Source organism: Parus major, chromosome 3 (genome assembly GCF_001522545.3).
Source record: "Parus major isolate Abel chromosome 3, Parus_major1.1, whole genome shotgun sequence".
Taxonomy (NCBI): Eukaryota; Metazoa; Chordata; class Aves; order Passeriformes; family Paridae; genus Parus; species Parus major.
Window position 1 is genome coordinate 23,677,336 of NC_031770.1, and position 27,520 is coordinate 23,704,855.

General features: G+C 36.1%; 1 protein-coding gene across 1 annotated transcript in view; it reads left to right on the plus strand.

Annotated features, from left to right (window-relative positions):
- Positions 1–27,520, plus strand: part of MTA3 (metastasis associated 1 family member 3) — a 128,480-nt gene that overhangs the window by 18,544 nt on the left and 82,416 nt on the right. Inside the window, exons 3-5 of the mRNA XM_033513323.1 lie at positions 2,244–2,370; positions 14,302–14,365; positions 15,408–15,525. Of these exons, the coding sequence (XP_033369214.1) occupies positions 2,244–2,370; positions 14,302–14,365; positions 15,408–15,525 (309 nt within the window). The remainder of the gene's footprint in view (positions 1–2,243; positions 2,371–14,301; positions 14,366–15,407; positions 15,526–27,520) is intronic.

Sequence of the window (27,520 nt, forward strand, 5' to 3'; positions counted from 1 at the left end):
CCTGTAACAACTTCAAAGTGGCCCATACTGTCCTGCGTTTCATGCCTTATCTGCAGTCAGATGTTTTTGGTATGTTGACCAAACTTGTGTTTCGTTGCCTAAGTTAGGAAAAAAGCCCCAAACGCAAGGTATCTAGAAGAAATACTAATGTTCGAACCTAACAATCAAAATGTAGCTTGTAATGGTCACTTATTGTAATAAACAGTTGTAGAAATTAATTGCTGGAAACATTGGTGTGGTATAACCCCAGCCAGCAACAGAACAGCCACATAGCTGTTGGCTCACTACCCCAGGTGGGATGGGGGGGAGAATTGGAATTAATAAACAAAGCAAAATAAGGAATTAATTCACTGCGTCCCATGGGCAGGCTGGTGTTCATCCATCCCCAGGACAGGCGGGGTCTGTTCCACACAGCGGTGCTTCGGGAAGACAAAACATCATCACTCTAAATGTCCTCACTTCCCTCTTCTGTCCCCCAGCTCTATATGCTGATCATGATGCCATGTGGTGTCCCTTTGGTCAGTTGGGGTCAGCTGTCCTGGTTGTGTCCCCTCCCAGCCCCTTCTGCTCCCACAGCCTCCTCACTGATGGGGTGTTACGGGGAATAGAAAATGTCTTGGCTCTGGGTAAGCTCTGCTCAGCAATAACAAAAACATCCCTGTGTTATCAGCACTGTTCCTTGCATAAATCCAAAACACAGCCCTAAACTAGCCACTGTGAAGAAAATTAACTCTATCCCTGTCAAAACTAGCACATACATAAACCTTTTAACAGGAATTTCTAATTTTTAAATTAATTACTTGCCTAATTAAAAAAAAAATTCGCCTTGGCATAGATTTCTTTTTAAGATTTGTTCCCTGTCAGTATTATAGATGCCAAAATAATTCTGAATTGAGTTATGACTTGAACCTGTACATGTCAGGTGAGGCTCTGGGTTGTCGGGTGAGATGGGTGAAATTCTTGTTTCCATGTTTTGTTTTCTTGCTCTTTCTCCACAAAACATGCCAAAACAGGGAAGGGGATGGGGGTGTCTACAGCAAGATAGACTTAAAGTGGAATTTGGTTTGAAGAAGTTGGTTATATCAGGGTATGTTGTTATATCACTTTTGTGAAAAGAACTTTTAGAAGTGGAATGAACTACACACAGGCATGATTAAAAAAAGTAGTAGTGTTGCGTTTGGAGAGAACTGTGGTTGCTATGAGGATGCAGGCAGGCTTCAATTTGAAATAGTGTTTGTAGGTTGGTTGTAAAAATGGTTATTATTAGTAGAGCGGGTGAGGTCCTGTGTTGTAGGTAGTTACATGAAATACTATCTCATGATGAGGTTCTGTTGTTGAGTTTCTGAGAAGTATTTTGTAAACTACACTTGGTTTTGCAATGATGGATAATTTACGAGGTAGAAAGTTACCAAATCTTAGAGAAGTTGTTAAAGGGTCTGTATTTTTGCATCCATTATTCAGAAAAACTTTTTGCCCTTTTTGGCAAGCTAGAGAACGTAAAGATTCAAGTTCCACATGTCCCAAAAATCCACTAGGAAGGCAGATTTCAGCCATGAAGATCCCAGGATAGCTCTTTTGGAGAGCCTGCCACTGTGTGACTGGGAACATTGCCCTTCAATTCTGTATATGACTCTTTCTAGTGCCTGCTTTTATTTCTTCCTGCCCTGCTTAAAATAGAAACAACTTTTAATCTTATTTAAATATGAAAATACACTGCATTTGTTGTCAGTATCTAAGAAGGTTAACGTAATGGAAGACACTAGGCTTTTTCAGTTTTCTTAGACTGATTTTGCAGTCTTAGACTGCAATTATGTTTAGTAAATTTCAGTTCACAGAAAGCGAGTGTGCTTTTCTCCAGGACTTCTCTAGAGAAGTTTTAGTAGTAGTAATATTGGCAAGATAAAGTCAAACCCAAAACGGGTCAGCAAGCAAGAGAAAAAAACACAGAGGAAAGAAGATGAAAAAAGAATGAGTAATGTTGACAGGATTGTTCTTAAACTGTGTGAAAGACATCAATGCGTAGTACAGAGGAGAGGAGCATGATTTTTTAAAGGGTTGAAGAAGTGTATAATTCAAAATACTTAACATTCTGTCAAGTTACATAAACTGTAGTCTTGTTAAAGTCATCTTTTCTTTGAAATACTAAAGGAGGTTGCTAAGGGGTGGGGGGGATGTCAAATGAAATGGTTGCAATGATGTTATGCAACAGAGTTAATTTCGACCTACGCTCTGCTTCTCTGCAGAAGAAGTTGAAGAAGAGTCTGAAACTACAATTGAGGTTGATTTGACTGATAAACAGAAACATCAATTGAAGCACAGAGAGCTTTTCCTTTCTCGCCAGTATGAGTCCCTACCAGCAACGCACATCAGGTAAGAAACAGTAAATACAATTTATCTGTGTGTTCCACTGGGTGGATTGCGTGCTGGTAGCCCATCTGCTGGACTGCTTCAGCCTTGCAAAAGGGTGTCACTGATCTTAGCTGAGTTGGGCCAGGTTGTCCCATGAACTGCTTTGGAAGCGCCTTTGTCTTTTCCTTCTGTTCCTTGATGTTTGAGCCTTAGAAGGGACAAGAGTCTCAGAACTGTAGCTTGCCAATTGAAAGCATCAGCTGATAATTTGGTGCAAAGTCAGTCTGTTACTACTTTGGAAGAGCTAATATTTTTTAGTTATTTTGCTGGCCAAAGGAACCTTGACCATTTTGTCTGGCCTGGAAAACCGCAGTTGGGTTTGGAAAGGAGGCGGTGACTCATTGGCCAGATCTGCAGTCTAGGGCTGCAGACATGTAAAATTAAAATTACCCCTACTTCAGTAAATGCAAAGAAGTCATGACTGAGTTTGGCTAAATGTTGCAGAAGCATTTCAGGTATTGTTTTAAAATGTAGGAAGAGGTTTTCTAAAGCTCAAAAAGTGTTTGTTGACTTCTTTCTGTAAGTGACGTAGGTGCTCATGTCATCTTCTATTTAGGAGTCAGGAAAACTTTTTATTGTATTGGGATGAGGGGATGATGAATCTAGAAAAGGAAAAGAAATAGCACAGTGACAGCAAGGAGTCAAATTTAGTGTGAAACAATGCATTCTTAAAGAATTTTTATTTTTTCATTACATCCTACTGCCCCAAGCTATATGAGACCATAAATGTCTAGAAGCTACTGAAAAAAAAAAAAATATATTGTTCAGCAGGACAAGCACATTGTATGTGCATATTTATTTCCTCTGTTATTGGCAAATCACATAATTATAAAATATTCTCTGTTGGGAGGGACCCACAAGCATCAGAGTCCAGCTCCTGGCCCTGCATAGCACCATCTCCAAGAATCACACCATGTGCCTGAGCATTTTACAAACATTTGAGCACTGTCAGGCTGGTGCTGTGACCACTTCCCTGGGGAAGCCTGTTCCAGTGCCCAGCCATCCTCTGGGTAAAAAATCTTTTTCTAATATCCAGCCTAAACCTGCCCTGACACAGCTTCAGGCCATTCCCTTAGGTCCTGTCACTGGGCACCACAGGGATGAGGTGTTGCTTATCTCTCTTGCTGACAAAACAAAAATTGGAAGTTGGAAATTTTTGTATTAATTTCTTGTGTTTTATTCATCTACTTGTTCTGACTTTGAGAAAGCCATTTAACTGTCAATTTTCTGCTGCTCCAACTATAGCATGGAGATAATAATCCTGTGCTGTTTCTTTTACTTACTTTGACATTTGGATATTGAAATAAGGTATTCTCCTCGCTGAGGGAAGATTACATAGCAGAAGTATTGTAAATGTCTTCTCGCCTCACAACTCAGGGAGCAAATACAATAGAGGTTCTCCAGTACATAGTTCACAAAGAAGGCAGAAAACCACATGAATTCATAGTACATGCCACACAGCACAGCAACCAAAAGCAGTCATTGCTTGCATCTGCTTTTTAGAGCAGATGAATGTTGTAGGACTGTGCTGTCACATGTTACTAAGACCTTTACCAGACAAATTCTGGAACAAGCTTGATGTTTCAACAATGTTTTATAGCTCTGTTTTAAAAGGAAACAAGAAGGCAAATACACTGTGAAGTATTCCTTACTTAGCTCTTTAACTTACTAGTATTTATATTCTGTGATTCTCAGTAGTTTTCTTAACTTGTATTAATTAGCTTGTCCTCTATAGAGGATAGAAATATTGAGAATGTGGCACTCCTATAGCTTTCTTCCATCAGTACTCCAGAATACTCAAGGATACACAGCTTCTCTGAGTGTCTGTTTTGATGTTTGATGACTGTTGTGGTGTTTTGTTTTTTTTTCCCTCCTGTCATCTATTTGGGATTTTACTTACTGAAACTTTGTCTATTACCTTGTGGCCTATCACTGTGCTTCTCTGAAAGGAGCCTGGTGCATCTTAGTTATCTATCTTTTTATTAGCTAATTGAACAAAGCAGTAGAATTTCTCCCTTTAGTTGTCATACCTTAAGAGTGAACAAATCCAATTTAATGTCATCTGCAGACTTGTTGAAAGTGTATTTGGGTTAATAAAGGTATTGAACTCTTTCTCCCAAGGTCAGCAATTGGGGGATACCCCCAGTAACCAGCTGCCAGCTGGACTCTGTATCACTCACCGCAGCCTTTCCAATCTGGTGTTTTTTTCCAAGCTTATTGTCTACTTGTCCATATGTTTCCAGTCTGCTCAAAGGATGCTGGAACACTGCAGGCCTTGCTGAAGTCAGGTTCAGTGACATTCTCTGCTGCCACTGGTCTACCAAGCCAGTTCCCTTCATATAGAAAGCTAGGGAATATTTGTGCAATAAAAGCCAGGGCAGCTCCATGATGTGGGTGTTTGCTCTAAGTACCTGCAGTTCTAGCCCTTCGGCAAAACTGGATTTACAGGAGTAAATGGTAGAATGGTATAGATTGGAGGTTGGAAATCAGCTCTATCAAGAGTAAGAACACAAAACCTCAGCCCCTCTGGAAGGAAGAGAAAAAAGTACAAGTTGATTTTAAGAGAGTGGAGGAGGTTTTTGACAGCTACAGATCTTGAACTTTTCCCAACATCTTCAGCCAAGAAAAGTATCTGAGACTAATTTCCTTTCTTGTTGTAATTCAAGGAGTAAAAGAATTTTACCTGCTATGTTTTTATTTAGTTTTTACTGATAAGGTTTTACTGCTTTAGTTTTGTTTTTCTTCTTTTCTTAACTTTACTCTTTTTGCATTTTTCAAACTGAATGGCAGTGGACATTGCATCTCTTCCCCTCCAAAAAAAACCCTATCAATAAGGTTGCATTTGTCCTAGTTCACAATTCCAAATACGGTGTGTCTCATTTATACACCTGTTGGTGTTACTTCAGAGCTGAGTTACCTTGCAGTTATTTTGCTGTGTTAGATTTATTTGATGTGCCTGTCTAATTCTGGAGCTTTTTGGTCTGCAACTCTGGGTTTTGAATAATTCTGATGTAATTTGTTTGCTCTTGTGTTAGTGAAATACAGTTTCATCCCTCATTCTGATATTTTTATTTTGTTATATATACATTATATGTAACTGTTTTGAAATGTAATTTGTATTGTTAGAAATGCTGGGATTTTTTAGACTTCATCTTGTCTCCCCTTTAAATTAGATGTCACTATGCCAATTCAGTAGCTTTAGGGAGCAGCATAAGTTTTGGCACAAAAAAGCACCAAAGAGCCAGATTTAGATAAGAATAAGTGGGTAATGTAGTAACTAAATGTGGCAGTGATGCATTGTGGACAGAGTTCTTGCAGTGGAATGTATTTTAGAAGGTGGAATTGCCTGTTTTGTTCTGGAGTCATGGTGTGTGGCACAGAGCAAGCTCATGTATCGGTCTGGGGATCAAAGACAAGCCTTGGTACCTTCCTGCCTACTGGTCAAGTCACAAGTGAAATTACTGCCTCCCCTATCTGCTCAAATGTGTGCAGTCAGTAACTATCCTCCAGTGGATTATCTCCTTCCTTCCTAATCCCTGCATGTTGCAGATGCAGTTTTGCCAAGCTCTGTAATCCCACATGTCCTTGTCACAGTTGTCCTGCCAGCCGGACTCGCTGAGCCACTCTCTTTCGTTAATGTGAAATACATAGAAAGGACTTCATGAGCCTTTTAAAAATTGTAATTGCATAAGATAGTTTTATTAAAAGCTGATTAATATGATTGGGAAGAATGTATTTTTTGCAGAATGCCTGTGCATATGTGACATTAAAGAGCATCCAAATAGTCAGATTGTGAGAAGAGTTCAATTTTTATTAAGAAATTTTTACCCTCTGCATATTTTTACATGTAAACGTACAAAAAAGTTACTTAAACTTCTAAAGCACCAGTCTACAAGGATCTTATTATCCCTCTTTTGACATTATTCTGATCATTCATGGAATTCAGAACACAGCATTATTTTTTTTTTTCAGTTTGGTGTTTTGTTCATTTTAATTGTTTGTTTGAGGATTTTTTTGTTATTTTGATGGTTGTCTTTTTGGTTGTTAAATGGTACCCTTGCTCTTGGGTAGACTAAAGAAACTTTGATTGCTACCACTTTGTAGACACAGCAGAAAAAGTATCTTAAGAAAGTGCAGTTTATAAGAACATGTCATGCTTACAAAGTGGAACCGTGTGGTGCTCTTTAGATGTGTTATCAATGACTCAGCTGTTTGAAGTATCAATATTAGTGAGTCCTGATGAGATCATGAAGGAACAGCAAAAAAGAAAGTTGTGTGATGAAACTAAGGTGTAGAGAAATAATTTTTTTTCTGAATTTCGGATTCCTTCACTCAAAACACAACAAATGGTCTGAAGCTCAAGACAGATACAGCAGGTCATCTTATAGTGCTACTTTTCGAGACAGGGCTCTTCAGAATTTAGTGGTATTATCTCAGCATTTCTACTTTTGGCATTCTTGGCAAACTAGAAGTTTCTGCATACAGGAGTATATACACAAATTTTAGCTCCTTTTTAAAAGCTTGCTAGGGACCTTATGAGCCTGATTATTTTCTGGCATAAATCAGACTGGATAAGGAGTGAATTTGTTTTGCATAGGCATGTGCTTACTTAATCATTTGGACTGTTAAGCAAGGTATTCTTCCCTTCTGGACTGAGTTTATTTGGAGCAAAGGGACTTTTGAAGCATGTCTGACTATTTCCTTCTCTTTTTTTCTTTTCCAGTAGAATTCAAATTATTCTTTCTTGAATTAAAATGAGAATTCAGGACAGAATCTTGCTTTTATATGTGATAAATAACCAGTACTACTAACAGTGTAAGAAAAAGTTATTTATCAGTGGAAAATTGTCACTTAAATATATGAAAATCAGTATATATTTCCTTGTACTGCAGTAGGAGCTCTTCATAAGGTGCAAAACTTTTACTTCCAGTTGCATGGGGTGATGTGCGTTGCTTCTGAGCTGGGCAGCTTGATGATCTAAATGGTTTCATGATTGTATGGAAAATCATTCCTAACCAGCCTCCTGTGGTTTTGTTCAGTTCATGTGCATCACTGCTGCTGTGCTAAAAGGCGACAATTCTTTTACTTTTTAGCATGAATTAATCCCTAGAGAAAAAATATCAATGATTGAGTTTGCAACAATGCAGTTTCCAGTTTACAGAAAAAAAGTACATCTACAGTTATGCTTGTTTTGAGATATCAAAATATATACTTTTACTGTGTCCACATTGCCAAAATATTTATGTTTTAATTACTTTTAAATCCATGTCAGTTGGGCACAATTGCTTCAGGACACTGTAAATCTTACCAATTTGGCGTGCACAAAATCTGCACTCCAGCTCTAATGAAAATTAAACCTCTGAATCTTTTGACTAAAAGCCGTGTGCAGTATCAAAATCCTGGTCCACCCATATAATCAATGCTCATGTTTAGATGCCAGGCATTTACTTTTTCATTTAGATGTGCATAAATCAGTTTGCTGTGCATTCGGTTTTTAATTTTATTTGATCAAGTGTGTGTTAATCAGATAATACCAAGTTTATTGATTTATCCTTTGGCCACAGATACACAATCTTGTACTCTTTAGAAGATTGGTATTATTTTGTCAGAGGCATGGGTCTCAGTGGCAGTCACCTATCAAATATTTTTTGTTTGTTGTTTGTGTTTTCTTCCTCATGTTTGAGGTGGCTCTGTAAATGAACAGAGACAAATTTGAGCCAATTAATTATGAATCAGTACAATGCAGTTTTTTTTGGTCAATTCTAGATATTGATTGAATATTTTAAAAGTCAAATTGTAGTTAGGTATCTATTACAGATTTGATGTTTTATTACACTATGATGATGTTTTTATTTTTTTGTCTTTAGTGTTATGCAATAGCTTGCTCCCCAGTTAATCTCTTTGCAGTCTTGAGAACTTGAAATTTGCTATAAAGACATTGGTATGTGTCTGTCAGCATCATTCTGTGCCCCTTAAACTGTGCTTCAAAGTAAAATACACAGGTACTCTTAACACTGGCTTGCCGTGACAGGGGATTCAATTTCATATAATTAGTAGTAACTCTTTGGACTCCAGAGTTCCCATTCTGTGGTTTGGTGATCATCATTGCAGTGTAGGCTGCTTGTAAGGAAGGGATCAAGACTTGGCCCAAAGTGGATGTTTGATTGGAAATCTTCGAAGCACTTTCTCATTTAAGACAGTTCAGGAAACAATGCGCTGTTATTTCAGGCAGTTCTCTCCTCCTTTACTCAATAGCTGTACCTCTTCCCCCCCCTTCTCTCCCTTTATGCTGGATGTGTGAAAGATTGTTCTGGAGTTCTACTCCTGCACCTGCTCCTTTCTACCTCTCTTCGTTATGCACCTTCATTTGAGTTTAATCTCTGATAGTCATTGAAGTAACAGCATATGTTAAAATCAAATCAGCTTTTTCTCACAAGCATAATATTTCTTAATATTCTTTCCTCTTATTTTGTTCTCAGACTGTCTAGCTAGTGACTCAGGCTTCTGTGTTCCAAATGTCTACCGAGACACTAACATTTCTTGATGCAGATCATCAAGATAAAATTGGTATATATCTGTACAAAATTATCCAACATAATTCTGTTGTTTTCAGGAGGGCAATCAATAATTGTTATTTCCAGATCTCTGGGGTTATGCCTGCATATGTGTTTTTCTTTCTTCAGCTTGTATCTGAGTTAGCAATGCACATAAAGTTTCATTGACTTGGTGGGAACCCAGAACAATGAATTCTGAGACTCATTCAGATTATTCACTTAGGCTGCATCAACATACCGACAGGAGATTTTGTTGGTGTGGTACTGAACCCTTGAAGTTGCCTTTTCCACCCCTATCATTCATACTGCTTAACCGGCAGCAGGTCTTTTGTTTTGTTTTAATTTATTTCTGGGTTGTTTTTTTTTGCATACTTCCTGTTCCAAGAAATCCTTATTTTAAAAAAATCTGTATCTCATGGGCTGTCTTACTCATCTGGTGAAAACATGAAGAAATAACCTTCAATAACAGCAGAACAGGAATTGTAGAGGTTTCCACTGGTTTAAAAGTTAGGGCTGAAATGAACAGGCACTGTGAAAGATGAGGCGGTTGCTGTTGATTTTGATTAATTGTGATAGTTTTAAAATATAAGTGTTTGCATTAACTTTTTAAAATTTTTATAAAGATTTTAATCTATATTTTTGGTTACTTTTAAGACAAAGCTCACTAAAGAACAATTACCTAGACAGTGCAAACAAGAAGCCATTTCAGTTTATCTTCTGGGCAATTTGATGTTTTGCTCTAGCTTGTTTAACCAGACTATATTTGAAATCTTTTCATAACATTGTCTGGTATAATAACCTTGGTACAACTTCCTTTCATGCTACTTAAATTCTTGAGCTGTGTATCATCATCTTTTGCCTTCACTGTAACAGATTAGTAAGGGCAGTCTTGTCTTCAATCTAAATATTGATTGTTGTCACATTCGTGTCTGAAGTGAGTTCCCACATGTTTTTCATTCCTCTATTGGATCTCACTGAAACAGGGCACGTTTTTGTCTTTAGTTCTCAGGATCTCTTGGGTCTTACCTCAGCTTACTTTCTGTGAAATCTCTCCTTCAGGACTGGCACAATAACTGACATCTCATGTAGAGTGTTGATTTTTGTGAGCTCCATATTGAATTGTGCAAGACAGTCTGACCTCTGAGTGTCTCACAAAGCTGTCATTTATTTTTTGGAATTTAATTCTCCTTTTCTTTGTTCCACCCAAAAAGCCTCCCACCCATCACAGGAAAAATAGTTCCATAAAACAAGGAGTGTGGGGGGGGGTGTAACAAATCTTGCTTGTTCCCTGTAATGACATAGAAGTATCTCATACATCATTGCAATGAGATAGAAGTATCTACCATGATAACTAGTATTCCTTACCATTTCCTTTTAATCCTCATTAGTGTCTCTGTGTTTTGAGGTTTTGGTTAGAGTTTTGTTTTTGCAACTGCATGGTCCTGGGTTTCTGCTGGGGCTATCGAAGAAGTCCTTTCCTACAAAATCATTAAGGCACTTTAGTTCTAAAGTTTTGGGGTTTTTTTTCTGGAAAAAGGGTGAGTCTCATTTTTGTATTGTAACAGTAGGGCTTCCCTGAGGTATGGAAGTAAACTGTAGGCATGGAAAAATAGCTTGTCAGGCCTCTGTTAGCTGATGGGTATAAATGTTCAGGAATTGTCAGCTCACTGCTGAAGTCACCTGGAACATACAAAAAAAAAATTTACAAGCAGACAAGAGCTTCTAACAAATAAGAGTAAAGGAAGGTGTAGCATGTGAAAAGAGCTGTCACATGATTAATGCTTTAAAGAAAAGTGTTGTGAGTTGTGGCTCTGGTTACTAGGACAGAAGAAGAAATCCTAAGTGGTTTATATGATAGAAGCTGGCAATGCCATGAGCATATATATAAAAGTGAGTTTTATTGTCTCCTTTTACTTCAAGACCTCTAAATAACTTTTTGTTGCTGATTTAATTACATAATAAGTTTTGTTGGCATTGTTGTCAGCTCAATGGGACAACTCTTTATGTGTGACCAGTTTAAATATGAAGTAGATCTAAGAGCAGAAAGGATTCTGAAGGCACAACTTAATCTCATCAGAATTAAGTTGTAATGAAGACATAGAAGCTGACTTACTTTTTTGTTTACTGTTATTTGTGCATTGCTGAGGTTGGTTAAACTTCCATTCAACATTCCTAGGAGATAAATTTTGCCTAATTCTATAGGAAGTAAAAAAAATCTTTTCTGAATATTTTCAATTGGAGAGAAAGGTCAAAATCAGATGTGTCATCTTGACATCGAGACCTTCTGATGCTGCTAACTAATAATTCACCTTGTTGATCCCAATTAAGTCGAGAATGTTGCTTGTTGGAGGAATACAGCTTGAATCAGAGTTACATAAAAGGAAGAAGATTTCATATATGGAAAAATAATAGACAACTCTTTATTTATGTAATTTTTTAAAAACTGGGCAATTCTTTGTGATTTTTATCTGAGTTCAGTTTAGTCATGCATTCAGGAGACTCCAACAGAACCTGTGGCATTGTATGCCACTAATAGTCAATAAATAAATAACACTCAAAATGTAAAGACATTAGAGTTTCTGAAAGTAGCGAGTATAATTTTATTTTGGTCTGTAACTGTTTTTATAATCTGCTAAATGCAGCATACATTCTCTTTCATTTGTTTTTGTAGGCAGCTAGCTCCCCCTTTCTTTTCTCTGGCTAGTTTGGAACAGTAAGATTTTATGCTGTTATATTGATTATTTATTTGATATAGCTCTATCTGTCCACATTATCTGAAATACTTAAAAAACATTAAGGAATAAAGATCCAGAACACTGTAAGGAGGAAAATATTATTTTTAAATCCAGAGAAGCTATGGGTTTTCAGATACATCCCTTAAAGACCTAACTCCCAAGTCACGTTGTAATGTGGTTTAAATGACATTAACTTTTTCTCCAGGGCATTTGATTATTAATATTGAGGAACAAGTGAAAAGTGCAGTGGTGGTTGGAGAATATTAAGGGGTGTGTTACTGCAAATCAATATTCACTTAAATTATTTCCTTATCATCCATGACTGAGGAGTGCTGGACATATTACAATGAACTAGATGCTTGGTTCAACCCAGCAGAGTATTTACTAGACAGAAAAGCTTTTCCTCTGATGGGAAAGAAAGAGAGGAGGAGTTATATAAACAGTAGGCATTTATCAATTTGGTAAATATTCTAAATCACTTATATTAAGTATTGCAGGTTTCTAGATTACAGAAACAGTTATCTTTAATATAGAGAATCAAAAGTAGAAAGACTTCTCTAATTTACCTGTTTGCAAATATGAGTTTTGTTGGTTTTTTTCTTATTTTTTGGTGTCTGCTGTAGGTCTAGTACTGTCTTTGTTGAGACACAAGCCCATGCACGTGAGAGGTCATAAATGCATATAAAATGTTACCTCTGTGTGACTCCAGCTGTTAGATGGTTAAAGTGCTGTGCAAAGAAGTGTAGCATCAAATAGAAATCCACTCACTTAAAAGACATGCTGCAGGGACTGATCTTGTATCTTAATGAAATAAAATGAATTTTTAACAGACTAGCAGTAAAAGATGAGGCTAGTCAATAAAATACTTTTGTAGCCATGATGGCAGTGGAGCAATGAATGCCTCTGTGTAATTTGAGTTAAATAAGGGCAGGCTGTAGGGGAGAGACAGCATGCTCGAGCTGTATGGAATAGAAGCAGACTGGAAAGATAAACTCCTGGTTAACCTCTTACACTAAAAAACCCAATAAAATATTAAAATAAAGTTGGAAAACTGGCTTAATGCTACAACACAATTAATTTTTAGAAGTGAATGCCCTGGAATTATTGAGGCTTAAAGTTTCAAGAAAGCCTTCAAAGAAAGACATTATGGGGTATCTAGAAGCTTTCCCGCTTCTGTGCTGCAGGAGGATTTTCCTCTGCTGTTGTGTACTGTGGTCAGACTTTCCTTCCCCCTCTTCCCACCATTTTTCTTTGGTGGTGTGGTTCTCCTGACAGGTGTGACAATGAAGAGAAATTCAGGACAGTAATTGTGTGGCTTCTCCCCCCTTTCCCAGGATGTGCAGTGGCGATGAATAAGACATTTAGCTGGGTATCAGCCATTAGCAATTGGCTTCTTATGCCTCTAAAGCTTAGAGTCAGCACTCCCTGACAGAATGACAAGTTTTTATAATAACCATTTTGGTGTTATTTTAAAATCAAGAAGGTCTCTGAAAACAATTACTCTTTCTCTATTTGTATTCTGGTTGGTTCCATGAGGGAAGATGGGAGATGGATGTTCTGGGCACAGTTCGTGTAGCTGGATGTATAATGCCACAGGAACCTCTTGGCAAATAATTAAACTGAGTAAAACTTCGGTGCATGAGGTACAAGGTGCTGTATGTAAGGGGTAATAAATATATCTTCATAGATATAGATACATACATATATATATACACACACCCATACATATATATATATATATATATAAAATGGTAGTTCAATTGTAAAATATAACATAAAAATGTGAGTTGCTAGCAAGGTGATTCAGCACACTTAACATTTTTCATCCACATCCATAAGTGTTCCTTTAAAATACCATTTGTTAAACATAGTTCTGCAGGTTATTTTCAGAGAAGCTGGAGACAGAGGAATTTGAGGAAGGCAGTGCTGAGGGGAGATGGGGATGAGAAGGGGTTGAGGGTGGTGGGCTCAAAGTCCCGTTGCATTGACTGCTTATGTTCCACATGGGCAGGTCTGTATCACTACTGAGCAACAAGAGCCTGCACAGAAATGAGGTCATTAGCATTTTAATGTGGGCATAGAAGAGGCTGATAGAATTCCATGATTCATTATTAAAAACCATTCAAAAGTGAAAAGTACTTCGTTTTTGCAGTCTAAAAAGTAAAGCCTTATATTCTTTCTAGTTTGGGTTATTTGTTTTCAAATTATACACTGAACTTCCTGGAGATAAGTCACGTGGAGGTGATGTTTCTTTAATCCTGGAATCTTTTTATTAATTGTGTGTGTATTTATTGTTTGCCATTGTACCGCTTCTCTTTTTCTGCTTCTCCATTACTGAATTCTCCATTACTGAAACTATTTCCCACTTTGGTGGAATTCCAATGTATTTGAATGCTTGGATCAGTACAGCCATTTGTTTTGTTGCTTTTATGCTAATTTTGGTATTATTAAAGTATGGCAATGTTCATTTTTATATATTTCAATATTTTTTATACTTTCAGTGTAGAAGTTTAAAGTATATCTGGATTGTTTTCTTGTAAGTAACTTTTTACTTGAAATTTGAACTTTTTACCCAGTAACTATTCTTGCTTATGTTTGTATAGGGGAAAATGCAGTGTTGCACTTCTGAATGAGACAGAATCTGTGCTGTCATACCTGGAGAAAGAGGTAATTGTGATTTCTATTCAAGTTAATATTGGGATAAGTTTATTTTTCTTTCTGTGCTTTTAACAAATGGGCACAAAATACTTTAAAAATCATATCTTGGATGATAGGTTGGAAAAATTATGTTGTTCAAAACACTAATTTAAACAATAATATTGGATAAAAAAACTAATTGAAACACTGAAATGATAGGTTCATTATTAATCTGTTTGTATTTAGAAAATAATTAATTTGAAGGAATTAAAATGACATCTTACAGATGAAAATATAGAGATGTTTTCCCGTAGCAGATACTGAAGGGAGAATTCACATGTGCCTTTTTTTTTTTTTTTCCTCTTTTTTTTGTGATTTTGTTTTGTTTTTATGATAAAGAAAGTGTCTCCTCACCTTTTTCTGGAAGGATACTTTGGATGTTTAGCTTTTCCAGAGAGGAAGAAAATTCCCCAAGAATCTGAAAGATTGCAAAATGCCTTCAAAATAAACATATTTTTCTTTGGAATGTCTTAATATAGCATCAGGAAGACAGTATTTTCTATCTGAAATTAGTATGTCTTTATTTTTAAATTTCTACACCAAACCACTGATAATCAGTAATAATATTTTTGAAAGCAGGACTTGGCCTATACATATGTGACTATACCACATTTGCCAATACTGTTTTAGTGCCCAAAAGGGAATTACACAGACAGTGCTTTATATTTTTTGAGATTAATTTTTAATGGAAAGTCAGTATGGTAAAGATACTTATGAATGCAAACATGATAAATTCAGAAAGCAACTAACATTAATTCTCTTCAAACCCACTGATATATTTTTGTGTACAAATCTTTTCATTATTGCTCTGTTCTGAAGAGAGTCCTAACAATGAGAGAAGTTTTAATAAGCCTTTTAAAAGCACTCATGAAACATCTGTATTATATAAAGATTTATGTACCAAATCTGTGTTCTGTAAAGTATGCAGATTTCCAAATGGAAGGTGTTACAAGTCTGCAAACATAATTTTAAAAATTACTATGTTGTTGCAAATATGTCTTTTTTTTTTTAGGATACTTTTTTTTATTCATTGGTGTATGATCCATCATTGAAAACGCTTTTAGCAGACAAGGGAGAAATCAGAGTGGGACCTAGATATCAAGCAGATGTGCCAGACATGCTTGTGGAAGGTAAATACTTGGTCTTTGATGAGTGAAAAAAAATAAAAGTCTCGTATTGCATTATTGCTCATGCTGACTTTCTGAACTAAGATAATACATAGAGGCTGACAAAGTGAGATGGTAGGTTTGAGAAAATTTATGAACACCAGTAGATATTATGGAAAAAGAAAGAATATTTGAATAGCTGTTGAAAATATGTCCATTTCCAGTCTGTGCATAGGCATTTGATATTTGTTTATTTAATTATATGGTCTGGTTCGTTATTTAATAAAGGTGGCATTGAGAGAAGATGTTAAGGAACGACCCATTTGTAAAATAATAACATGAGTAAAACAAATGAAAGCGATATTTCTTCTTTCCCTTTTAAAGCAGACAATGCATAGAGAATGCAGGACTTTTGTGTCATCTTATTTCAAAATACTGTCTTTTTCTAAAGCATCTTGTCTATTTTGTAGCAGAATTGAAACAACAATTTCTAGACTTGGCATAGCTTTAAAATCACTGATATTTTAAAAATTTTTATTTATTTTATTTATTTGTAGCCTAGCAGAACTACCTGTACCTTAGTCTTTTGCTACATAGATCTATAATTTTAAACAAAATTTCAAGTAAAATATTTATTAAATGTTTGGATCATATTTAAGAAGCATGAGTAACTGTGTCTTGTTATGTTTACAGTTGTTATTTGCTCATTGAATTTTTAAAAAAGAAAAAAAGTTTCTTTGGAAGTATCTAGATGTAGATACTATTTTCAGTATTCATGGTATTTATTCTTTAAAAAGAGAGGATTTTATGAGAACATCACTTGCAGTAAGTCCAAGGAGTTCTGAATGCCTCAGATATATATATTTGTAATCTTAAATGTGTTTTCTATTCATCATGTACTTTTTTTTTTTTCTGCTATACTTTTTCTTTTGCACAAAACCCCCATTATTACTAATTTCTACAGAGTTTATTTAATAAATGTATAAAACAAGAATAATTTGATTTCTGGCAAGTGGCAGATTATTTTACAAATTAATGTTATTTAATAGATCACTTGCATTATTACTCCAACTTTTCTTTTAATAACTAGAAATAGACTATAGGAAGTCAATTCAGTTTTTTTTTTAAAGTGTACAGACCTGTTTCAGAACAGGTTTATGAATAGATTATGATCCAGTGCTCTTCTTGCTGTGAAATGTACCTGCTATAGCGACAAAATAGTCCTGTAGATGTTCACGTGCTCGGGAGGAAGGCTTGCCAGAGGGCTGGTGTGAAAAAGGCTGTCTCAATGTGTGTGAGAGACAACTGGGAAGTACTGATCTGATTCCCAACTACCTGGCTGAACTGTAGGGTTTTTGGGATAAGTTAGGGTTGTCTGCCAGGCAGGAAGTGTTTTGCTACTGAATTCTTTAAATTACTAAAGACAGAGGCTAATTCTGAAATAGTGAATATTACATCTAAAGGGAATTTTTTTCCTGTTCAAATCTTACTTATTTGATTTTTTTCTAAAATTAAAATCCATATTCATTTAAAATAGTTACCAGGTTCTTCTGGAGCTTAAAGTTCTGAGTTAAATACTTGGTTTAGTTAAAATGAGTAGATAATCTCTCTCGTACATCATGACGACAAGATTTCACTGTGTGTTACTGCCTTCTTTTTCTTGCACCCCACCCCAAAATGCAATAAGTGGTGCAGTCTTCTTGCTGCCTTTAGTAGGAAATAATAATCCATCAGAGCTGAGAAGCACGAAGCTGCCCACAAGCCAAGGATCTGTTGGTGCATGGAGTGTTTGAGCAGTTCAGTTGGATTAATCTGAACTTATTTAGTGTCTGGTGGAAAAAAGGGTTTGGTTTTGGGAGGATAAAAATATCTGAATTATGGTAGTTTGGACTGATTTTTTTCTAAATATTTCCATAGCCCTCTGACCTCCAAGGAGAAACAAAAGATGATTCAGCTGTTGCTGTGTCTTTATGTAAACTGACAGCCTGGAAATGAATCCATTCACTGTCAAGCCTTTTCTTTCATGAAAACAAATCTAAACAATGTTTGAAATCAATAGATCAGAAAAATTGCATTTGGAAACTGTGGGATTCTGTAAAGATTTTTTTGTCCTTATGTAGGTTTTTCTGCCTGTGATATTAAAAGTGGCTAGTGATCTGTATCTCCAAATTATTATGCAGTAATGGGTAACTCTTTTAAAGTGTAGAGCTGTCACCTGAAATTAAAAGGGAGAATTTAGGCAAAGTCTTGTCAGTTTGGAAAAATCAGATTTTTTATCATCAAATAATAGTATTATTAGATGATATAAAGCATTCCTGAATTTGTTCACACATAAAACTTGTTCTGCAATCTAAAGGAAGAACACCTTTTTGAAGGTGCTTTGTGGGCATATTTTATATTTACAGAAAATCCCCAAAATTAAACAGAAAAATACAAACAAATCAAAGATTTACGCGCCATCAGTTATTTTATTTTCAAAGTTACTAGCATATATATGCAATTCAAATGACTAGACAGTTTAGATTAGCTTTCAGAAGGCCAGTCACAACATGGCTGAAATGTAAAAAAATGTTCTGCAAACATGAAATTAATTTGTTGTAAATACTGATGAAGTCTAGTAGTTTAAAAATTCAAATTGCTTGCACTTTCTCCATACTGTGATAACTTATGTTCTATCTGAATAGACTATGGTGTATTAGTTTTGGGGTTTTTTGTGTTTATTGGACAACTGTTTGTGTTTTTTGTAGGAATAGATTTTTTTTTCCTTGCATTGATGTTGCCATTTTTGCATCCTTGAATAAAATGTACTGCATACCCAGGTGGTTAGGTCAAACTTTGGACAGTGCAGCATACCTGCTTCTCCCTGCCCCAGGGCTGTATTGGATAAATTTATATTGCTCTTTAAGTTTTGAAATGAAAAGAAAATCTACTTTCAAAAGACTAAAAGGTTTATCAAAATCAGGATGTTTGATAAAGTCTTCCAGATTCAACTGTTCTCTGTTTTTCCACTTTAGGATACATTGAATCATAAATCCTTTACGCAATTGCAATAAACAAACGTAAACAAAGTTTAAATTTGGTTGAAAATGTGTAAACCTTGTAAATCCATGCCACTTTTGTTTGTAATGGTGTAGCTAAATCTCTTAGATCACACATTTAGTGAAGACTGTAAGTTTGGAGAAAGACCAGAGCAGATTTCTTTCTGCAGTCTCTTCCGACTTTTGTTGTCACCATTCTTGGGAGTAAAACTTGGGAGTAAAAGTTGTCAGATTTGAATGATCTCATGGTTGTGTGAAGTCTTTCGTCCCCCCAGTGCCAAGTGTTACAGTCTGTCTACACTCTAATTTGAAGATTTTTAGAGTCTCTTTAGTTGCTTTAAATATGCTGGAAGAGAGGAGACTGTTCTGCAGCATTGACTCAAATTCTGGCTAGCAGAATACTGAAGAATGTCCTTTCTTTGTTTTAACAACACATTCTCCTGTGGCTTATTCTGTGGATGTAGCAGCTTGTTTTTACATCTGTTTCCAGTGTGGGGTAACATTCTTCTCCTCTGTGCAAAGCAAGAATAAAAAGGTTTATCTCTGAGGATCAAGAGCATGAATTTGAGCAAGGAGTATCTTGTTTCCGTGGAGCATCCTTGCTCCACAGTACAGGAGCAAGGTATCTGGTTCTCTGCATGTGATGACCAAAAGCTACTGAGTGGTGCACTCACCTACAGTATTTGATCAACAACTTGTAAAAATCTGTGACCTGTAACTTCAATAAACAAAGCTAAAAGCCCTAAACAAGTAAGGACAAAACCCAATACAGTATTTGTTTAGGCAAGTCATTATTATTATTGTTACTTGGTTACAAGGCATGCTGTTATAAATTGTTCTGAATATGATCAAATTGTTGTCACCTTTAACTAACAGATTTTATTTAGTCATGTTTTGTGTATAGGGAGATTGCACCGAGGCAAACTAGTTGAGATTCTTGGTAGACTTTTATATAACATTGATTCTTACTTGTCTCACAGCTTTAAAATCCAAATGTTTTTAAATTCTGGCATTTCAAGCAGTGTGTCTCATGCAGTGGAACAACTGTTGCAGTGACAGGTTGTTTTACATGGTTGGCTAAAAAAGCAGAGAATGAGAGAGAGAAAAGTGCTAGCATGGCATTAGGCATATAGTTTATGAAGTAGGATAATGCTTAAGAATGGGAGAAACAGGGAATTTTTTTGCTCTGTAAAAGTTCATCTAATGTATTGTTTTTCCTGTCACATGCCTGCGCTGCTCTTTCTGTCTCATGCATGCCACCATAGACCTGACTGCAGCTGTCATACAATTTAAATGCATTTGCACAAAATAAAATGCATGACAGCTTAGCTAAACAAATACAATTGATGTCATGTTGCAAATAGGGAAGCCAATTTTTTACAGTAATCTCATTTGCCAAATCAGTAATTTCTTTAGTAATGCTTGCTTTCATTTATTCATGGTGTTGTGAATCAAGTAGAAAGGCTGCAGCCAGGTCTGTCTGTCAAAGCTCTAGTAAAACTTTTGAAGCAAAGGAGATCTTCAAAACAAATCTACCAAAAATTTTATGATTGCATTCTGGGCACAATATGTAGGTCTAGTGAAATTATCTGCATTAATTTTCTGGCAAAAGATATCCCAGCCAAGCAATTATATTTTTGAGAAAATTAGTACAATTTGGAAGAACAATTTCCTATTTTTTTTTTTAAGTAATTTATCAAAATAAATTTTTTGATGTTGCATTTGATTTTGTGTACCAGGATCTGGTAGAACAGTGTGGTGCTAGGCAATGTAAGATGTTTAAGTGTTAAGAAATCAGCATTTTCAAAAAAACAAGCCAGCAGTGTAGGAAGTACCATGCTGGATGAGACCATCAGCTGTTTATCCCTGCAGGAGATTTTGTCACTTGGGGTTTCTTAGTTTTCTTAAAATTTGTTTAAAGCCTATTAGAAATCCAATAGGCTGTCACCTTAAGCTTCCTTATGCTCTTCTGTGATCCTTTTTCAGCACTTCAGGATTTTTTTTTATAAAAAGCCTGTTGACCACTGTGTCTTGGTTGCAATTTTGGTTAATTTGGCTAGCATAGCTGTGAGCCTTCACTATGCTTAGTTGCCCACATTTTTTCTTTAGCTCCCTCCTTCACACCCTAGGTATAACACAACTTGGTTTGAGTTGTGTGTCTCGACTAGTAGCTGTTATATTCATGAGATCTTGTAGAAATCTTGAGATGATTCTTGTCCAAACACAGGTAGCTTGTTACTGTTCACAGTATATAATTGTTCTCTAACCTCTCCTATAGATGCATCATTTTAAGATGTATCTTTTAGGTATCTCATGATGCATGTGAACCTCTCCACTTCTGTCCAGTCATCACAAATGCAGAAAATTAATTTGATTTCTCTTCCCACAATTAATTTGAATATCTCTTATTTGCTTCCTTTTTAAATAGGTCACACTGACAAAGTCTTGGACTATTTGGTAGTTTATAGACCTCTTGACTGTGTTGATGGTCCGAGAAGACTTTAGTCTTTTTAATACCCTCTGAAATTCGGACCATGTTGTAGCAAATAGGAGGGTAAAAGAAAAGGGACAAGAAAAAAATTAACCTCACATCTAGCAATGTGCCACAAGGACAATGACAATGATTTTGTGATGTGAGATGTCCCTAATTTTTTTTCTAGCTGGAGGGAAAATTATAGCGTATGAAAGTACCCTCGCTCATGTCTTTAATAAATCTCTGAAATGTATTTGGGAATGACGGGGCTGAGCGGAGCAGCTCCGCGGGAAAGGCCCTGCGGTGCTGGCAGACAGCGAGGGGATGGATGTTAGCCAGCGCTGGGTTCTTGTGTTACCCTGGGCAGCATCCCAGCGGCAGCAGTGCCCACCCAGCGCTGTGCATGTGCTATCTGAGCAGGGCCCTGTCTGCTGCGAAGGGATAGTGCTGAGTGAGTTAATGGCCTGTGTGCAGCAGCTCCTTTCGGCTCACCCGGCTCTGCTCACCGAGCCTGCTCTGAGGATGAGTGCAGGGCAAGACAGGTAGAGGCAGACTTCATTGGGCAGAATGTCAGAGAGGGACATGGGATGATGGATGCAGGAAGGGTTAGCGTTGATTTGGGAAATTGCAGAGGTGTATGGAAGGAGACAAGCAGCAAGGCGTTGACAGGTATGATGTGGGATGATTGGGTTTAAAGGTTTATGTGGAGAACTGGCTGCTAGTCCTAATTGAGTGCCCAGTGCCAGACTGTTTGCAAGTTCCTGTTTTAATAGCCTGGAGGGATGATCTTAGACTCATGTGCTAATGATCCCCTCCCAGCTGCAGTCCTGTTCCCGGTCCAGTCTGCTTATCTCTTGTGTCTGTGTTTGAAAAGAGACTTTAGGGAATTCTTTATGGATCTGGGATCTGACACAATTGGGTTTTCTCTGGCCATTTAAAGCAATACAAAGAGTGTGCAGTGGGCAAGGAAGAGGAGTACCCTCTACTGAGACATACAGAAGAGGAATTAGTCTCTGAAATGGAGGAAGAAGCAGCCTGCAGGAGAGATGTTCTGTTCAAAGCTTTTTTTTTCTTCTAGCAAATACAATTGTAAACTAAAAGCTGGAGTCCCTCTTGCACACCTGAAAATACACAGTGAGTGCCTAGAAATAGCGCTTGCTGTGCAGCTGATTTCATTTTTGAAGCCAAGGCGTTTTAGAATTAATGCAGTTCAATAAATGGGGTGCTTAATAGGAAGAAGGGGAGCAGTTGGATAAATTTAAGCTGGAAATTTTGGTTGATGTACAGAGATGTACATCATTGATGTACAGAGAAACTATTCAAAGTTTCTAACATTTTTCTGTTTTGTAAAAGAATAAATTTCTTTAAGGGTGGTTTCTAAAGTCTTCACTGTTTTTGTCCTTTTTACTGCAACTCCATTGTAACAGTATATTGTTTTTAATAGACCAGACATACCAAATGGAAACTATTAAACTCAGACTACAAGCCTTTTAATGTTTGGGAATATGAAAATTCCAGGATTTTAAGTTTAAACATGATTACAGGTAAAGAGGCAGATGAGAAACTCATTTACAATCTGTTTGGATTTTTACTGTTATGAAAGTTCAGAATTGCTTAGACTGGATGTATTGTGTTTTCTGGTTCTATAAATGCTTCCCGTATAACTAAATATTTTGGTTTTTATTTAATTGATGAAAAATATACCTTAGAACAGTGAAACACCACTGTAATCTCATAAGGAGGGATCTCTTCTGTTACTTCATGGTACATAATTCTCCCATTTATTATATGAACCAATGCTGAATTTAAAAGTCACTCATACAGCCGGAGACCTATAGCAGTAATTTGAATGGTGCATCTGATTCTCTTGTCAAAAGTCTGTGTGCTGGATTATTTTATTAGTGTTGATGTAGTTGCAATAATTTGATTCTGTTGTGAGAAGATAATAATCAGTCCTTGTTAAAATCTGTTGATATATAATGTTTTTAGAAGGTTCTATATTCAAATATTTCTGTTAAAAATTGGACAGCCAGATACTCTGAAGATAGATAATGTGTGTCTGTGAGAAATATCTGACAGGATAAACCAATATTGTGTCTTTGTGTCCTATTGATTTCCAGAAAATATGGCCCGTAATTTGTGCTAAGTGATCACTTTTTTGACAATTGCCGGATATTAACTGGACACATTAATATAGTAAGTGGTTCTTAGAAAATCAAATTCAGAAAATATTGCCTTTTTTCATGAGTTCAGTGTTTCACAAATATTATCTGTGTAATCTTTTGTATTTAACTGGCTTTAAAAAAATCATGAGGCCTGATATTTTTGAGGCCAAGTTAGTGCTTCTTTTGTGAGTGAAACAAAGTGCCATTGCAAAAATAAATAAGTGGAATTAGAGTAAACCCAGTTGCTTAGGTATGATCAAAGGAAGAGTTGCTTTTCTTGTGCACCAACAGAAGGTGACAACTGCAGCACCTTTAGGCTCTGGATCAGCAGTATGTGAAGGAAAGGTTTCCATGGAAAAAGCTGTCAACCATAAAGTTATTATTGGATGGGGTTGAGGAACTAGTGTGTACTCACTTGCTTACCTCCCTTGTTCTACATGAAGTAATTTGGGAGTTCAGAGTCAGTTTCTAAAACCGGATTTCTTGTCAAATCAAGATGACCTTATGGGATCCAGAGAGCAGAAAGGAAAGCTCAAAGTCTGGAACAAAAAATACCTTTAGGGGCAAGTACAAAAGGAGTGGGTTATGCCTAACTCAGGTTTGCTTTTAGATGCCTAGGAACCTTGTAGAAATTTATTTCGCCAAGTTCAGTGTGAAATGCATTGGATTTTTATATTTGACAGAAAATCTGGTAAATTAGCAGCAAAATAAACGAGAACTTCAAAATATTGGTTAGATTCTTGGTTCAACTATAAGATGATGGCTTTCTATTTCAATACATTTTTCAGAAGGAATGCATGGAACAAAAGATAGAACAAGCAGATTTAGGAGTTCCTATTTGTGGAAGCTGCAGTAGAACACCAGATATAACAGGTGTGATGGTGCTGACCCAGTAAGACTCACCTTTATGGTCAGAATAGAAGGATGTTGCTGAGACTTGGTTCATCTCAGCTGAAAATGTATACCTAAAATAGTTCGGATATTTAGATGAGATGAATCTCAGTAAATAATAAAATTCCTTGTTTTATATGCTCAAATATATTTTGTTCTGAAATGGGGTTTCTGTTGGTTGTACTTTTTACTTTGAGGTAACATTTAATTTTTTCTATGATACTTTCTTAAAGCAGGAGCTTTTTCTTGAGGGTTAGCCAATTTAAACGTGGTAGTCCCTGGTCAGATTTGAGGATTTTTTTTGTTATTAAGCTCATACAGTAAATTTTGCATAATAAACTGGCAAATGCTTGATTATCACAAATAGTAAAATACACTTTACAATGTTGTTCATGTCAAATTTTAATAGGATTATAATCTCCTTCACACCACTTTTGCCGGTCTTGCTTCTAGGGAGCTGAATTACCAATTTTTGTGCTGGGCAATTAAAACCATGTTTATAGAATTTTATCAGTTTTACTAGAAATTAAACAAAACACATGTGAATGACCTCTTGATGCCTGTTTTCAGGAAAGACTTTGCTTATCCCTAATAGTGCATTTTCAAGGAAAATCTGTAGTTTAGTCTTACGGTCACGTGTACTACAGTTAGACCAGTTAGGTATATGAAGCTTTGCATTATAAACCATAGTGTTTTATGTAGTGTTTTCAGTTATGTTATTTAAAAATGCTTGTTACCTTCTGGTCTAATTTGTTGAGGTATTAAAAATGCATATATAATTTCAATCAAACAGACCAAATGTGGTCATGGAAATTTTTGAGCTTTAGTTCTCAGATCATTCACAACTTCTATGTTAGCAGTTGAGGATAAGATAGAAGAGTTGGAAATTGTGCTGTTTATCAATTAGATTTTATAAAAGCTGTTCAGCAGCTGAGATGAGTTATGTGGCTTGTCCTGCTTGGGGATATTTGGAATGGGTTATTTCTGTCTGGTTTCTTTTTCATGGGTTGCCCCGAATTGTGAAAGCATGTCTGCATTTCTCAAGTTTGCTTTATACTTGAGGTCAGTTGAATTTTTGGTCTTTGTGAAAAAACAGCCTGCTGTGTTTAGCTCCTTGAGGGGACTTAGGTTTCTGTTATTAGTGTTCTGTTTGTTAAGAAACTCTTATTTTTCTACAGCTTGAAGGAAATGGTTAAAGTGGCCCTCTGGGCCCAGTGCAGCATGAATGGTCTATGCTGCGTTGTTAGTGTGGCAGGCTGTGCATGATTGCTGTCAGATTTTGTTGCTAATAATAGGTGTAGAGCCTTGGCTGAGATTATTCAAATACTAAGTGAGGGAGTCAGTCTTATGAAGGGTACAGTTTTTTATTGTGTGCTCTGTATGTGCTTATTATCCCCATGAGCACTCCAATCACTTTTCAAGCAGCAACATCTTAGTGTTTAATTGACTTTGCTGGTATTTTCTACCTCAGTAACTTCACCTAAAAGGACTCATTGTAAGTTCAGATTTTTGTTTCTTTGCTGTTTTACTGCAAGTCTGATTTTTCTTCTAAGTTTTTTTCTGTAGAAGATGAAAAACAAATAGCAGATGAAATGTGGTCTTTTTACATTTGAATAAGTCAAAATACATTTCAGCCTAAGCAAAAAGTTATTCTCTAAATTGTTTTGTTTACATTTATTCACACAAAGTCTTATTTCTCTTTAGAATGCTTAAGTAACAGGGAATTTGCAAATTTTTAACATTATGGCTTTCTAAAAAAAACAATACAACCCAAAACTGCAGGACCACAGATTTCACTTTAATTTGGTCAGTGTTTGGTTTTGGTGTGGGGTTTTTTTTTTTGTTTGGAGGTTGTTTTTTTGGGGATTTTTTTTGTTTGTTTGTTTTGGGTTTGTTTTTTTTTTTTTGTTTTTTTTTTATTTGGTGGGTTGGTTTTTTTTGTGTTCTTTTGAGAATACAAATGTCTCTGTATTGTAATATCCCTTTTTCAAAGGCAAGTATTTTAAGTACCCTTAATATTCATATGAAGTACTGTACTGTTGTTCTATTTTCACTCAGAATCATTTTCACCATACTTTCCTGAAAACTCTATTACCTCACGTGTTTTTATTTCAGGAATTTCAGCAAAACTGAAAACAGTTCTGCAGGGTTTTGAGAAAGAGCCCCCTTCCCCTTCCCCTTCCCCTTCCCCTTCCCCTTCCCCTTCCCCTTCCCCTCTATAGAAGTTGGTCAGCTCAGTTTATTCTGAGCTCGAGTGTAATTCTTTCTGTTAATTTCTAGGAATTTAGAACATGAAGAATTAAAGCTCTGAGCATTTTGTGTTTTGATCATCAGTGATTAAATTATAAGTACTGTAAAGCTGAACACTGAGAGAACTTTAAGGCCGTAGAAGGCAGCTCTATTTCAAAAGGGATTTTTCAAGTGCAGAATGATTAAATATTTTTTCTCAGCCCAGGCTCTAGATGATTAGTGGTGATTGGACTAAGAATGTTTCATTTGCTTTAAGAATGCCCAATAGGAGTTTAAATGCTTGTAGATAAGCAGTAGGCCTTTATCACATGATACCTTTCATTTACAATCTCTATATGTAGCCTGTTTTTCACTTGTAGTCCTTATATATGTTTAACAGTCTAAATTTTTACCATCAGATTTGTGTAAACATATAAATCCTTATCTGAATAATTGAAATATAAATATACCTCCGTCAGGCAAACTATGGCAGAGGGGAGATTGTTTTGAAATTGAAAGGTAAATAAATAATTTTTCTTTTGCCTACAGTTTTCATCTAAGCTTTCTCATGTTATTTTGATCAGAGAAGTTATTTGCACATAACTCCATTATATTTTTTGAAGAGTTAAGTGTAAATTTTTGAACTTCTGATTTTTTTTTTTTAAATTATCTGTACTGGTGAGAATTGCAAATGATAAAGAAAAATAAAGATGAGTAATAAGAATTTTATGCAGGATGAATATGCTGATGGTTTTAGTGAGGAGCTAATGTACTTTTCATCCAAGGAGAAAGCACAGATTTTACATTAGACAGACAGGCTTAATGTCTAGAACTTTGTTCATATACAGTATAAGAAAATTCAATGTCATTCTATTTTCTCTCCTGCAACTTGGAGAAAATATTTGCAGGTTGTCTAAATAGCAGCATGAGAATGTGGTTCATGAACTGAAACTTAATTTTCACTGATTAGTTGCCTGTTTTTGCAGTGATGGCACACAAACAGCACATGAAACTATGTTCAAAAACCATTTAGGATTACCTGCAGGTAGTGTACTCTCAAAGAGTTCTGGCAACAACCTGCTAAGTGCTTTATCTTCTAAGTCCATATTTCAGTGAAGGAAATTTTATTGTGTTGCTTGCTGAACTCATCTAGGTGAGGATAAGAACCAGGAAGTACCTCTCTTCCCCCTCCTTGCAATGTTAGCTAAGAGATATTCCTGCTC